At 45.3% G+C, this 15,999-nt stretch overlaps 1 protein-coding gene across 5 annotated transcripts in view; it reads left to right on the forward strand.

Annotated features, from left to right (window-relative positions):
• LOC143804720 (solute carrier family 22 member 2-like) overlaps window positions 1-15,999 on the forward strand; it is a 283,856-nt gene that overhangs the window by 56,549 nt on the left and 211,308 nt on the right. For all 5 annotated transcript variants that reach the window (XR_013221078.1, XR_013221079.1, XM_077283100.1 and 2 more), the window contains exons 2-3: window positions 10,617-10,720; window positions 11,968-12,122. Coding sequence is in view for 3 of the 5 variants with exons in the window: in XM_077283100.1 (XP_077139215.1) it covers window positions 10,617-10,720; window positions 11,968-12,122 (259 nt within the window). In the remaining 2 variants the exon portion in view is untranslated. The remainder of the gene's footprint in view (window positions 1-10,616; window positions 10,721-11,967; window positions 12,123-15,999) is intronic.

Below are 15,999 nucleotides of genomic sequence, written 5' to 3' on the forward strand. Positions count from 1 at the left end.
GCCTGCAATGCATCCTCTTTAATTGCGAGCAGAGAGGTTTTCAGAATGCTGAGAAGCGGGATGGTGATGCTAATTATGACATCATTGATGCTCACCATCTTGGTGCAGTCCTCAAAATTTTGGAGGATAGTACATATGTCTGACATCCATGTCCACTCCTGAGGTCTTATGTGTAGAGTCTGAACTGAATATCAATGGCCTTGTTGATGTTGGTAGTCAACAGCTGCCCTCTTCTGCTCACAAATCCTTTCCAACATATGCAGCGTAGAGTTCCAGCACGTGGGGACATCACACACCAGTCGGTGAGCCAGAAGCTGCAAACGCTGCTGAAGCACGGCAAGGGCGGCTGAAGCTGTAGCTGACTTTCTATAATGGGCAGACAGATGGCATACTTTCACTGGCACATCCGGCAGCTCCGGGTAGCTTTTCAGAAAACATTGAACCATGAGTTTAAGCACATGGGCCAAGCAAGGTACGTGTGTGAGCTCACCTTGCCTGAGAGCCTCCACCAGGTTACGGCCATTGTCACACATGACCATGCCTGGCTGTAGGTACAGCGGTGTCACCCAAATATCTGACTGCTCTTTCAGAGCTGTCCACAACTCTTCTGCATTGTGCGGTTTGTCACCTATGCAGATTATCTTCATCACAGCCTGTTGCCGCTTGGCTGAGGCAGTGCTTCCAGCTTCTGACTGATGTGTTGATTGTGTTGAGGATGAAGAGGAGGAGGAGGTGCAGGAGCTGTAGACTGTGGGGGCCACCCTTATTGACGTAGGGCCATCAATCCTCTGCGTGGGGAGGATGTGTTCCATCCCAAGGTCTGACTGGGTCCCGGCTTCCACTATGTTAACCCAGTGTGCCGTCAGTGAGATGTATCATCCCTGCCCACAAGCACTTGTCCACGTGTCCATGGTTAGGTGGACTTTCCCTGTAACAACACTGGTGAGGGCATGGGTAATGTTGTGGGACACATGCTGGTGTAATGCCGGTACGGCACTCTGGGAGAAATAGTGTAGACTGGGGACTGAATACTTTGGGACAGCCGCCGCCATCAGGTTTCGGAAAGCTTCCATCTCAATGAGCCTAAAAGGCAAAATTTTGAGCGCAAGCAGAAGAGAAATGTTACAATTTAGGACTGTGGCGCATTGGCTGGGTATTTCCGCTTGCATTCCAAAGACTGGGGTATAGACAACTGAAAGCTGTGCTGGGTCAAGGACGTGGACGAGCTTGATGATGGTGCTGCTTGACTGTGGGCAACAACAGGTGCAGGGCTACAGGCATCCTGACATGCATGGTGGACTGGGGATTGGCTTCTATGCAAAACAGTGGAAGAAGCAGTGGTGTCACCTGCAGACAGTGTTCCTGGAGCCTGGGGCTCGGCCCACAAAGTCATGTGCTTTGCTGCCATGTGCCTGATCATGCTGGTGGTGGTCAGGCTGGTTGTTTTGATACCCCTGCTATTGCGGGCATGGCAGGTGCTGGAAATGGCCTGTTTGGGGTTATAGGCAGAGTCTTTAAAAAATAACCAGAGTCGGGAAAATCTAACAGTTGGAATGGCAACTTCACTCATGTTGGTGTTACGGGGAATGGATGCACGCCTTCTGTCTGTGGCCACCACACTGCTTCTTCCTGCCTGTTGGGGGAATATGCCTCCTTCCCCATGTGTGCTGCTGTCCTCGCTATGCATGTCCTCCTGCCAGGTTGGGTCAGTCACTATGTCATCCACCACCTCATCTTCCACATCTGCAACCTGCTCCTCCTTCTGACTTTCTGGCAATTGTGTCTCATCATCGTCCACCTCTTGTGACACTTTCTCACCATCACCTTCATGTGACCAGGGCTGGTCAAAGCTTTGGGCAGCTCTACATGCGATCTCATCTGTTCCCACTTCAAGTTGACCTGCTGAGAGTCCGGAATCTTGAAATTGAAAACTGAACAGTAGTGATGAGCGAGGATACATGTTGCTCGGGTTTTCCCGAGCACGCTCGGGTGACCTCCGAGTATTTATGACTGCTCAGAGATTTACTTTTCATCACGGCAGCTGAATGATTTACAGCTACTAGCCAGGCTGAGTACATGTGGGGGTTGCCTGGTTGCTAGGGAATCCCCACATGTAATCAAGCAGGCTAGTAGCTGTAAATCATTCAGCTGCCGCGATGAAAACAAAATCTCTGAGTAGTCATAAATACTCGGAGCAACGAGTACACTCTCATCACTACTGAACAGCTCTTCAGAGTGTCCAAGTGTGGGATCAGTTGTCTCAGGGCACTCGGCATTGTGGGATTAAGAAGCATCAGTGACTGGAAGCATTATCCGCTATCCAGCCAACAACAGTTTCACACTGCTCTGGCTTCAATAGTGGTGTGCTGTGGTCCCCTAGAAACTGGGACAGGAAGGTCGAGCGAGAAGATGTGGGTCTTTGTTGTGGCCAACTTTCACCTTGGCCATGGCCTTGTCCTCTGCGTGCACCATAAGCATCACGTCCACTTCCCCATCCCTTGCCCATTTTAAATGGAATACTGTACTATTTCAAAAGCTCAACACAAATGTATTTATTTGGAGCTAAATGATATCTGATTAGTGATGAGCAAATATTCTCCTTACTCGAGATTTCTCGAGCATGCTCAGGGGTCCTCTGAGTATTTTTTAGTGCTCTCAGATTTAGTTTTTCTTTCCACAGATGAATGATTTAAATCTGTTAGCCAGCATAAGTACATTTGGGGATTGCCTGGTTGCTAGGGAATCCCCACATGTACGTATTCTGGCTAACAGATGTAAATCATTCAGCTGCGGCAAGAAAAACTAAATTTCCGAGCACTAAAAAATACTCAGAGGACCCCTGAGCATGCTTGAGAAATCTCGAGTAACGAGTATATTTGCTCATCACTATATCTGATCAGTATGCCTGCAAAGCTACGATTTTTCAAACACAAACACCAGGCCTCAGCCTGACATATCAGACTGTATTACATTTTTTGGGGAATTTAAACCCCTCCCCCAAAAAAGAGTGGCAGAAGGATAGCACACAGAACTATGCTACATATGCCTGTTGAAATACGGTTTTTCTAAACCACATACAACAGAACCCAGCCTGACATAACAGACTGTATTAAATTTTTTTAGGGTTTTGTATAATTAAAAAAAAAAGAACAAGGCTTATGCCTTATGCCTGTCAAGCTACGATTTTTTCACCACAGATACAGCAGGCCTCAGTCTGACATAACAGACTGTCTTAAATTTTTTGAGGGGTTTTTGTAAAAAAATTTTAAATGCAAAATAGTGCTGTATATAACTAGAGTAGCAGACAGCATAAACAGTGGAAAACCGGCCTAAAATGGCCAAACTTGGAGCACGCGGATATATGAGACCTGTCACGGAGTTCCACACTGCCAAATATGTGGCCTGTATTTTTTTAAATGCAAAATAGTGCTGTATATAAGTAGAGTAACAGACAGGAAAAAACTGGACTAATGGCCTAAAATGCCCAAACATGGAGCACGCAGATATATGAGGCCTGTCACGGAAATACAACACTGCCAAATATGTGGCCTGTATTTTTTTATGCAAAATAGTGCTGTATATAAGTAGAGTAACAGACGACAGTGGAAAACCGGCCTAAAATGCCCAAACTTGGAGCACGCAGATACATTATATGAGGCCTTTTTTGTTGTTTGGTGAATTTAAAACCAAAAAACTAAAAAGAGTGGCACAAGGCTACCACACACTGCAGAAATTTGATTTTTTCAAAAACAGATACACCAGGACTCAGTCTGACTTAACAGACTGTATTAATGTGTTTTTTGCTTTTTGGTGAATGTAAACAAACAAAATTTGACCAAGGCTAGCACACAGAACTATGCTACATATGCCTGCGGAAATACGATTTTTCCAAAAATGAAACACCAGCCCTTAGCCTGATATAACAGACTGTATTATTTTTTTTTGGGGGGGGGGGCTTTTGGGTGAATTTATAAAAATAAAAATTAGTAGAACAAGGCTAGAACACACAACTATGCTACGTATGCCTGACAAACTATTTTTTTTAAAACGGATGCACCAGGCCTCAGTCTGACATAACAGACTGTATATATTTTTTTTTTGGGGGGGGGGGTGAATTTTTTGAAAAAATAAAATAAAATTAAAACTGCAACTAGGTATATAGTAAATAAGCAGCAGCAGACAGTTATGGAGCTTTGGGAGGGATGCAGTGGGGGCTATGTACGCACATACAGTGCCTGCAGGCCTTGCAATAATGTGGATATGCTGTGCCCTGCCTACCTAGCGCTGCAATCTCGGGACCCACGAATTAGCTCTAAAAAGTACTGTTAGTTTCTGAAGAGTTGTGGAATTAACAGTTGCAGACCTACACTAACTATGAAAAGCACGATTCTGACCCTATCCCGGCAGAAGCTCTCCCTACTCTCGCTGAATCCGGAGCAGAATGCGGCAAGCACGGCGGTGCCAAGTCTCTTATACTCGGGATGATGCTGTGCGGCCAAGCAAATCACTGCATGACCACAACAAAAATGGCTGCAGCGTTTCATGGCCTGGCAGACAATCCTTGCAGCGTGATTGGGTCTCAAAAGTCCGCCAAAAATGCTGGGTGGAGACACCAGTTACCGCCGAATAATCCCGGAAATGCTTGGTGCTTACCGAGTACACCGAGTACACTGATACTCGGGCGAGTAACGAGCACGTTCGCTCATCACTAATAGCGACACTGTTGGGAAAGCTGGGTCCACTGGCTGTTAGGAGAACCACACCATAATGACTGTTATGGAAAACTGGATGTGGTGGTAGAAATCTAAATATGTTGCTGGTGGTGCGTTGGTTGTAAAGAGAAAATAGATAACGATCAATGCTGGGAAAGCTGGATGCACTGGCTGTTAGGAGAGCCACACCATAATGACTGCTATGGAAAGCTGTATAAGGTGTATCGATCTAACTCTGCTGCTGGTTCAAGTAGCAATACCGCTCTTGAAACGACGCTGTGGGAAAATACAGCTCTGGCAAAAATTAAGCGAGCACCACATCAAAACCCTGTCATGGGCAGCCTAATCTCCAGACCTGAACCCCATTTAAAGCCTCTGGAATGTAATCAAGAGGATGACGGATAGTCACAAGCCATCTAACAAAGAACTACTTAAATTTTTGAGCCAGAAGCAGTGTAAAAGACTGGTGGAAAGCATGCCAAGACGCATGAAAGCTGTGATTATAAATCATAACTATTCCACAAAATATTGATTTCTGAACTCTACCTTAGTTAAAACATTAGTATTGATGTTTCTAAATGATTATGAACTTGTTTTCTTTGTATTATTTGAGGTCTGAAAGCACTGGGTTTTTTAAAAAAATTTTGACCATTTTTCTTTGTCAGAAAAAAATACAAAAATTATTGCTTGGAAATTCGGAAATATGTTGTCAGAAGTTTATAGACTAAAAAAAAAATTTATGTGGCACCCCAGGAGTTCGGGTACCACAAAAGTGCTGCCTTCGTCTCGGGAGGGTAGTGCTATGCCTGGAGACAAGAGAGATCCCTTTGGCAGGTAATCTCACACACAACACCTTCTGAATCCAGACCAGGAGGGGAAGCTCAAAACCCAGTTTTAGGGCAGCTTCCCTGAATAAAGATCCTGGTCTGGAGGAGGAGTTAAGTCAGTCGAGTTCAGTTTGGTCTGAGAGTGGGCAGAGACAGGAGAGGAGCACAGTGGAAAGGAAAAGGGCTCAGGGGGGAACTGACTATACGTACACTGCCCGTATTTAGCATGTGATACTGCAGCATTCTGGAGCCTGGAATCACAGTGCAGAGACCCCCGAAGGAACGGCTTAAGCTGCCTACCATACAGGTACTGTCCCAGGACAAGAAAGTACAAGGACCTTGTTAGGATACTTCAGACAGCAAGGAACTAATTGTGAGCGCAAAGTGGAAGGCTCCCAACCTCACCTGCCAAGGGGCCTTCTTGTTTCCTGGCTGCCTGGATTCATTCTGTCCACTTCCTTGGTGGACTGTGGCCTGCTGCCAACAGTAAACCAATTAAAGACTGCAACCCTGAGTCCTCTGTTATTTACCGGCAGCACGTCATCCCTGCCATACACCTTTGGAGCCCTGGGGACCCCGCTTCACCTGTGGGAAGCATCACCATCCAGCCGCCATACCATCACCCCAAAGGACCCCTTTAAGTGGCGTCGGCCCCTACTGACCGAGAACCACAGGTGGCATCACGAAAATAGACTTTCACAATACCCCTTAAAAGACCGTTCCCCTTTAATTGCATCCCAGGGCCACGGACCGGGTCGCAGCCACCGTGACATCCCCTTTAAGAGCGACCGAACCCGTTACCAAGTACCCCACTGCCCTGGTGGGCGACTCAACTTTGGCATCACGAACAGGATTTCGTGCCCTGGCATCGCGAGGTACTGTGTGCCAGAGACAATGACAGCTTGCTTAAAAACCTCCATTGCCACGCTGAGTGGAGCGCAAGGGGAAGAAGGGGCGTACCTTCATGGGCAGAGCGATCCAAAAAGAGCGCGAAGAAGGAAATGGGTGCCGCAAGTGAAGACGCCGTGCAGCAGAGCCAGAAGTGAGGACACCGCAAGTGCTGGACGGAAGACAGGGAAGAACCGCTGCAGACTACGCCCTGGAGGAACCGCTACAGACTCCGGAGGAGAGATGCCGGCTTCTGCAAGGTTAGCACAGGGGAAAAGCCATGATTGACCCAGGAGGAGGATTGGTGGAGGTTGCACTGGCAGGCCCAGTGATGCCCCCAGACCCCGCAGTGGACGCAGCTGCAGGCCCCATATACCGCCACCTGGCCCCACAGCTCCAACAAGCCTGCCAGACCCCGCAGCAGCTACAGCGGCCATAATGCCACTGTACATGCCATATATTCCTGGAGCGGCCTCACTACCACAATATTCCGGAGAGTCCCATACATTAGGTTACTTTAAGGAGAGGTTCTGCAGCCTATTTGAGGTATATCCCCTGACCGAGCATAAAAAGGTTAACATCTTAACTGGCTAACTGATTGGCACAGCCCTAAGAGAGATATGGAAAAAGGAACTGTGCAGCAGTCCTTTGCCAAACTTAAAATCACCTTTGACACCCGCACTGCTGCAGAAATCAAAATGAAGTTTTTCGTGTGTAAGCAAAGAGCACAGGATAGCAAACATGACTATGCCCTTAATCTGCAAGAGGCACTATGGGCCATAAAACAGGTTGATCCTAACAGCGTGCAGGATGGAGACAAGCTTTTAAAGGAACAGTTCATTGAGGGACTCCTGTCCAGCACCCACAGAACACAGCTGCGAATCCTGGCCTTGCAAAACCCTGACCTGGACTTTGCGCAATTTAAAGACAGGGCCATCTGGGTGCTGCATGAACCTCAACCCAGCCACACAGTGCCTCCTAGGCATCCAGCCCTCTTGTACCACCAGGAGGTGGAACTCTGCCATCAGGTCCCTGTTGAGGCTGACGCACAGATCCTGGATGATGACCCCTCCACAGGACTACACCTCCAGGTGCAGGAACTGACTAAAAGCGTAGTTGCATTAGCCTGGACAGTGCAGTCCCTGCAGGAATCCCCAAAGGAGAAGATCAAGCTGGCTTCCAGACCGGAGGACGTCCCCGACAACAGAAGAGGATCCCGCCGACCAGAGGAAGAGACGACGACCGCAATCATCAGGACGGATGACCCATCTGCCGCCGCTGCAACCATACAGGACACATTTCAAGGTACTGTCATTTAAATGAGCGACTCCTGGGGGAGAGGGCCAACCCCCAGGACCAGGCCCACAAAACTAGTGAGCCAAGTAAGTCAGAGGATGACCTGTCCTCCCCATTGTGATCAATGGCATCCCGATGAGCGCTTTACTGGACACCGGCTCTCAGGTTGCAACTATGCCTTACATTCTCTATAAGCGTTATTGGGCTGATTCAGACATTACCCGTGGCCCAGATAGTGATTTGACAATAGTAGCCAGTAATGGTCAGCCTTTGCCACAGGTGGGGTTCAAGGAAGTCACCATTAAGGTGGGGCAGGTAGAATTAAAGGCCCAAGGAATGGTGATTGTTGATATTGACTGACGTGAATGTAACCCCATGATGATCATTGGTACTAATGTCATTGAAAATTGTCTTGCCAAGGTTATTGTCTTGTTTCAACAGGTGGCCGAAACTGCTGGTTCCAGTGAAGGTCTATCAAAAATTGAAAGGAGGGATTGCAATACATTCTGGAATACACATAGAGGATGGCCTCAGAAAACATTTTTCCCCATTTGTAAGGAGTAGTGTTTCTACAGATTTTTGTTATGGCCACTCAATAATTCCGAAAATGTACGAGAAATTGCCCTGCATGCTTCTTTTCATCTCTTAAGGTTTCCATACACATAACACTAATGTTAGCTGAACCCGCCAATATGGATGGGTTTGGCCAACAGTCTAATGTGTATGGAGGCACTGGCTGACTTGTTCTCCCTTAGGTCATCCACTTGTGCCATGCAACATGAAGTATTCATGGCAATGTAACCCATTTCCCATAACTTAATCTTCTCAATTTTTACTTTCCTCCTTCTCCAACACATCACTCTCTGAGGAAACACTTGGATAATGCGCGTTGGAGTGTGACTGACTGAAACTGTAAGTCTAGAAAGGAGAGTGAAGCTGGGCAGGTCCTTCAGAAGGTTAGGAAAGAAAGGATGACAAACATGACGAAGCTGCTGGTAAACAGCGATACACATGGGGATCTGCTGCATCAGGCACTCCTAACATACCCTGGAAAATATTATTATTGTGTGTGTCGCTGTTGTATACATTGCTGATACTGTGGTTCACCACCCATTGTGTTTTTCCACTCACATGAATTTGTATTGAATATGTATTTATAGCATCTAGTTGCCATTAAATTGTATCATGTGGAATTAACACAATTTAATCCAGGGTTTTTCTACCATTTTAGTGTTTGCCTCTTAAGAGACACTATTTGGATTATCATACCCAAGCCTTCAAGTCTTTAATGTACTATATACACTCACCGGCCACTTTATTAGGTACACCATGCTAGTAACGGGTTGGACCCCCTTTTGCCTTCAGAACTGCCTCAATTCTTCGTGGCATAGATTCAACAAGGTGTTGGAAGCATTCCTCAGAGATTTTGGTCCATATTGACATGATGGCATCACACAGTTGCCGCAGATTTGTCGGCTGCACATCCCAAAGATGCTCCATACAAGGCAGGATGGATCCATGCTTTCATGTTGTTTACGCCAAATTCTGACCCTACCATCCGAATGTCACAGCAGAAATCGAGACTCATCAGACCAAGCAACGTTTTTCCAATCTTCTACTGTCCAATTTCGATGAGCTTGTACAAATTGTAGCCTCAGTTTCCTGTTCTTAGCTGAAAGGAGTGGTACCCGGTGTGGTCTTCTGCTGCTGTAGGCCATCTGCCTCAAAGTTCGACGCACTGTGCGTTCAGAGATGCTCTTAGGCCTACCTTGGTTGTAACGGGTGGCGATTTGAGTCACTGTTGCCTTTCTATCAGCTCGAACCAGTCTGCCCATTCTCCTCTGACCTCTGGCATCAACAAGGCATTTCCGCCCACAGAACTGCCGCTCACTGGATTTTTTTTCTTTTTCGGACCATTCTCTGTAAACCCTAGAGATGGTTGTGCGTGAAAATCCCAGTAGATCAGCAGTTTCTGAAATACTCAGACCAGCCCTTCTGGCACCAACAACCATGCCACGTTCAAAGGCACTCAAATCACCTTTCTTCCCCATACTGATGCTCGGTTTGAACTGCAGGAGATTGTCTTGACCATGTCTACATGCCTAAATGCACTGAGTTGCCGCCATGTGATTGGCTGATTAGAAATTAAGTGTTAACAAGAAGTTGGACAGGTGTACCTAATAAAGTGGCCAGTGAGTGTATATATATATATATATATATATATATATATATATATATATATATATATATATATATAAAAATTTCTGTCTGTTGATTTTCAGTTTTTTTTGTCTCTAATAAAATGTATCATTTTTTTTTATATTGGGCGTGCACATCCTTTTCACTCACTCTTCCCGTTCATTGATCCAAACCAATGTGCTTACACTGTATTACACTCATCTTACAATTATATGTCCACGTTCAGCAACATACTGTAGGTGTGTGTTAGATTATGTAATATGTATAGACCGGAGACTTTTGTGGCATCTATAGGACTCCCAAGTTTCTGCCCATGGTTTGTCCACAGTTTTTTGTTTTTTTTTAATGGTCAGAATGGCATAAAAAGGAAGTGGTACTCACCTTACTGATCTCCTGGACACACTCCATAAACCAGAAATTACTTTTTACCAACTACAAGGAAGATTGAACCTCCTCAACCAGTCATTGGGTGCAGCTGGCCACATGTCTTTGTTTCGAGATGCCGATGTAGGAAGTTTTGATCATAGAGTGGGCGGGAAGCAGTGTGGGATTGGTAAGGTGGATTTTTGTATGTCATTCTGACCCTTTTAAAAAAAATCAATTGGATAACCCCTTCAAATATTGTGGAAAATAATTATAACTGTACATACTTGCAGAGTTTTCAAATAACTATAAAAAAAAACACTTCTTTCAGTTTAACCTTGTATGTGATGATGCTTGGAAGCTGGATCTGTTTCAGTCATTGGTGAACCTTGGATTCTTTCTTGGATCTATGTTCCTTGGATACATTGCGGACAGGTAGTGTATTGTTATTATGTGTTTAATTGTATAACATATTTAATATTATTTACAGTATTTTATAGTTTTTTTTAGCACAATACAGCAGATTTATTATGCTAAATGGGCCAGAATTCTGGTGCACTTTGCTTTACATATTGTCCTTCATGACTTCTATAATATTAATTATGCATTTGAGACATTTTCTGCATTTTGTCTGACAATGAGGCATGGTCCAACTTAAAGTGGATGTAGCCCCTCAGAAAATTGGTGTGACTTAATGTATGAAACCATGATCTAAAGAATGTGTAAATTTCTGGCACTAAGTAAGCTAACAAGTAGGTAGCATAAACTTAAACTAGACAGTCTTAAAAATTGAGAGATTTATCAAACAGCATGAACCACATTCAGAAATTTGGGGAATTTTAAAACTCCAGTCTCAGTTTACACTGAATTAGATAAGTAATGTGTATTATTTCATTACATTTGTCTAAAAACAGCACAAAGGGCCCAATTACGGTAATTAAAAGGGTTGTCCTGTCTAAATCGATAAGTCTGCAGTCATTCTGTGTGACTGCAGACTTATGAATCCCCCCTGCATAATCACTGTGTGCAGGGATTCGCTGGTTTCAGACCCAGGAACGGAGGGTATTTTTGTGTTAGATATACTCCCATCCAGTGGGCGCAGCCTCGCTTCCGTACAGATGTATTGAATGAAGCCACTCCCTGTCTAGTGACACAGCTGATCAGTGGGGATGGCCGACTAGAGGGTGTGGCTGACTAGAGGGTGCAGCCTCGCTCCATACAAGTGTATGGAAGCAAGGTCAAGGCAATTGGCATGGAGTGTGTATAACTGCGCTGGGGGGATTCATAAGTCTGCAGTCACACAGAGTGACTACAGACTCATTGATTTGGACAGGACAACCCTTTAAAACTGGAATTTTATATGCCAGTCTTGTTGCTAGGTATGCAGATGTGCCTAATTCATTGCAGAGAGTGGAGTCACATTTCTGGCATAAGGTAAACCGCAACTTCTCTTTAATTTGTTGGGTGGGCGTTACGATGCTCCTTCCTGCCCTGGTTCTGACCATTTATGCAAAGTTGTCTGCAATAGTAGTGTAAATGGTAACAGCCACAAATTTTTGCAACACCTTGATATTTTGGGTATATAATATTTAGCTTCAATTAAAAAATTATTTTGCTTTTTGGATAGGAATGCAAGACTAAATAATGGTTACATAAGTAATTTATACCATTTTATTTTTTAGATTTGGTCGTAAACAATGCCTATTAATTTCACTCTTCATCTCTGCGGTATTTGGCGTCCTGGTAGCATTTGCTCCAACATATCCATGGCTTGTTACATTTCGCTTCATTCAGGGTTTAGTCAGCAAAGGCAGTTGGTTATCGTCATACGTTCTAGGTAAGTTGAAGTAATGATGTCGAATACATGACACTGGTTATTTTACCTAAACAACTTGGAAGTATTTCACACATAGTATTTTTTTGTTAGTACCAAAAAAAACAATTAAATAGGATTTTCTGTGCAAAATGACCCGTACTTTTAGAGCCAGCTTTCAGTGAAGAGTATTAACTATACTGATCTTCATTCTAACTTTCTAAAAAAGGAAATTAGACACCAGGGTGTTGTAAATTTGCCAAAAACTCTAGTGGTGTGTGTGTGTGTGTGTGTGTGTGTGTGTGTGTGTGTGTGTGTGTGTGTGTGTGTGTGTGTGTGTGTGTGTGTGTGTGTACCTGAGCAGAAGGAATCAACTGTTTTTCCAGGATAACCTTGTATGCGGCTTGATTCATACATCCTTCGCAAAGATTAACCTTTTTCTACCTTTACATGACTTGAGCCCTGCCTCTAGGAGCCTGTTACGAACTGTTCTTGCCATGCACTTCTCCCCAGCTACCATTTGCCATTCCTTTTGTAGGTCACTTGATGTCATCCTGCGGTTGCTGAGTGAAATTCAAATAAGATGACAGTCATCCCGATCAGTGGAGAGTCGTTTTCGCCCTCTGCCGGTCTGTAGCTTTGTTGTCTTCAATATCTGCTGCTTGACCTTGTTGTAATGGACTGCCATCTTAGAAATTTTAAGGATGGAAGCAACATGATACTCACTGTATCCCTCTGTTAGTAAAGCCAGAATAGAGACCTTCTTTTCCTCACTCAAGACTTTTCTTTTCAACTCATTTGGCATGGTTAAAAGTTCTTTTTTCATTCCTATTACTTTTGGGATATTACTAGCACTTATTTTGCCATCTAGCTTGTCCTATTGCAAGAGGATTGTGAACACCACAGTAGGGTTTTTTTATATTTTCCTTCGGTAAATAAGATTTGGTTCAGGTGATCACCTAATCAGAAGCACATTAAGTAGAATGAGGTGTACTCTGGTTGGAATTCAACTGACACTGGTATGGAATGGCTGTCAGACATGTAGAGAAGCTGATTTTTACTAAACTGTGCAGTGGTCTCTTAATGTAACACAGTCCATACATTTGCAGGAATCTGCCCATTTTGGAGCAACACAGGGATAGCATAGGTTCAGCCTTTCATCCTCAGAACGCCAAACAGCTACAGATCATCTCTCCAGCCATACTGAACAACTACTGCCTCTGGAGGCCAGCAACTTAAGCTCCAGACCACACCCTGGGGTGGAGATAAGGTGGACATCCTCCCATCCCCTCTATGGATGTCCACATAAAACTCAGCCCATTATGCAAATTAGCTGTTAACCCCTCACTGCACTGGGTTTTATATTATTGGCGCCATTAAGCGTAGTGAAACATATCTCCTCTCAGCACTTTACCAGTGACTTTGTCACATATCCCCCCCTCTGCCCAAAGCCAGGAGTTGTGACACCTTCACTCACTAAGAAGGGGAGTCTGGACAGGGTATCTGCGTTCCCATGCAACTTCCCTGACCTCTGTTTGACATGAAAATTAAAGTCCTGGAGCACTAAAAACCATCTAGTCAACTGGCATTCAGATCAGTCAGGGGGGCGGCTATCATGGTGAGATTCAGAATAAATTGATAAATTGCCGAGAGTATCCCACAATTCCCAGAAATGCCCTAACCTGGCTTTTGGAGACCTCTTGTGGCTACTTCTGGATTGCCTCCACCTTGTCTATTTGCAGCTTTATCTCATTCCTCCTGACAATGTAGCCCAAGTATTTTGCCTATTCTTTCCCCAGGGTGCACTTCTTTGGGTTTATGGTAAACCCTGCCTTCCTCAGTGCATCAAATACCACCTAGACCTTCTGTAGGTGACTTTCCCAATCCAGGCTGAAGATCACAATGTCTTTTAGATAAGCGGTGGCATGCTTTTTGTGAGAGGCTAGGATCCGGTCCATGGCATTCTGGAAATTCTTTGGGGCTACTTGTAGTCTAAACAGGTTTTGGGTATACTGGAAGCACCCGTCAGGTTTAGAGAAGGCAATCTTCTCCTTGGCACTTGGGGACAGGGGAATTTGCCAGTACCCTTTTGTTAGGTCCAGGGTGGTAATATATCTGGCTAGCCCTAGCCTCTCAATGAGATCATTGACCCCGGGCATCAGATAGGTGTCGAACTTGGACACCTCATTTAGCTTCCTGTAGTCATTACAGAAGCATCACTGTCTTTCCGGCTTTAGCACAAGGACAATAGGGTTGGACCAGCTGCTCTTTGACTCCTCAATGACAGTCTTGCTGACTGATTGTATACCCTCACCTGGGCTTTTTGTGCTTGAAGAATGCTGTCCTTCGCAATCTGCATTACACTCGTGATCCTGTCCTGCATTTGAGCCACATGTTTGATAACACTTCGGCGGGGTGTTACCTCTGCTTCACAGGTATACTTTGCAATGTTCAGAAGTCCACGAGGGTGCCGTCTGTATAGCAACTTGAATGGCGAGAACCCCATAGAGGCTTGTGGGACTTCTCTAATGGAGAACAGAAGGTATGGTAACAGGCAATCCCAGTCCCGGCCATCCTTTTCCATGACCTTCTTCAGCATAGACTTCAAGGTCTTGTTGAACTTTCCCATGAGTCTGTCTGTCTGTGGATGGTACACAGATTTCTTGAGTTGGGTAATCTGGAGGGCCTTACATAACTCTCTCATTACCTTGGACTTGATCGGTGTTCCTTGGTCCGTCAGAATCTCACTGGGCAGGCCCAACCAGGAGAAAATATGGACTAGCTCTCGGGCTATACTCCTGGCTGAGGAGTTCTTCAGTGGTACCACCTCTGGGTATTGTTTGCATAGTCCATTACCACCAAGAGGTATTGGTGGCCTCTGGCAGCCTTAACTAAGGGTCTTGCCAGGTCCATAGCAATCTGGTCAAATGGAACCTCTATAATGGGTAATGGAACTCGGGAACTATGGAAGTCGGAAATGGGAGCAGTTAACTGACATGCAGGACAGGACAGACAATACTTTAATTGACAATCTCCCGGTAACACCCAGGCCAGTAGAAACTTTGAAAGACCCGCTCTTGGGTTTTATCTATGCTCAGATGCCCCTCTAAGACAAGAGAATGGGCCAGGTCTAGTACCCTACATTTATAGGATCTCGCGACTAACAGCTGCTCTACTACTTCCACTTTCTGTTTAATGACCCGATAGAACAATTCCTCATTCACTGCAAAGTAAGGGAATCTGGTGTCATCCCCCGACTCTTGGGCAACCCCATTTATCACCGTCACACTTTCAAATGCCACTTTTAGGGTAAGATCCCGCATTTGAGCAGTCTCAAAATTTCCCCTAGAAACCACCAGTACAGGAATCTCAGCGTCACTGGTCACAGTCTCATCCTCGTCACCAGCCAGGACACACAAGGGGAACTCATCCACCTCCGACTGCAATGGGGTTTCATCAGGGTTGAACTGGCTCCTGTCTGAGACACTTGTTATCCCTGTCTTCCGCCATATGTCCCAGGACAGGCTAAAGTCCTACCCTATTATCACCGAGTGTAGCAAGTCCTTAACCACCCCGACCTCATGGGTCTCAGCCCCACAGTTTGTTTTTATAGACACTCTCGCAATGGGTAGTCCTTGATATCCCAGTGGATACAGCAGATGCCCACATGTTTCCCAGGGATCAACTGGTGGGGAAGTGGGACCCTTATCAGGGTCACCAAACTCCTTGAGTCTAATAGTCCTGACACCAACACCCCATTTATGGTCACAGGACATGACTGCGGCCTCTCTCCGAGCTGACAGTCCACACTGCAACCGGGATAAGCATAGTATGAACTGCGCCTGCCTAGGCGGCAATCCATCTCCTCAGAGGACAAATGACAACGGGTGGCTATATGTAC

The sequence above is a fragment of the Ranitomeya variabilis genome, chromosome 2, assembly GCF_051348905.1.
Source record: "Ranitomeya variabilis isolate aRanVar5 chromosome 2, aRanVar5.hap1, whole genome shotgun sequence".
In the NCBI taxonomy this organism is placed as follows: domain Eukaryota; kingdom Metazoa; phylum Chordata; class Amphibia; order Anura; family Dendrobatidae; genus Ranitomeya; species Ranitomeya variabilis.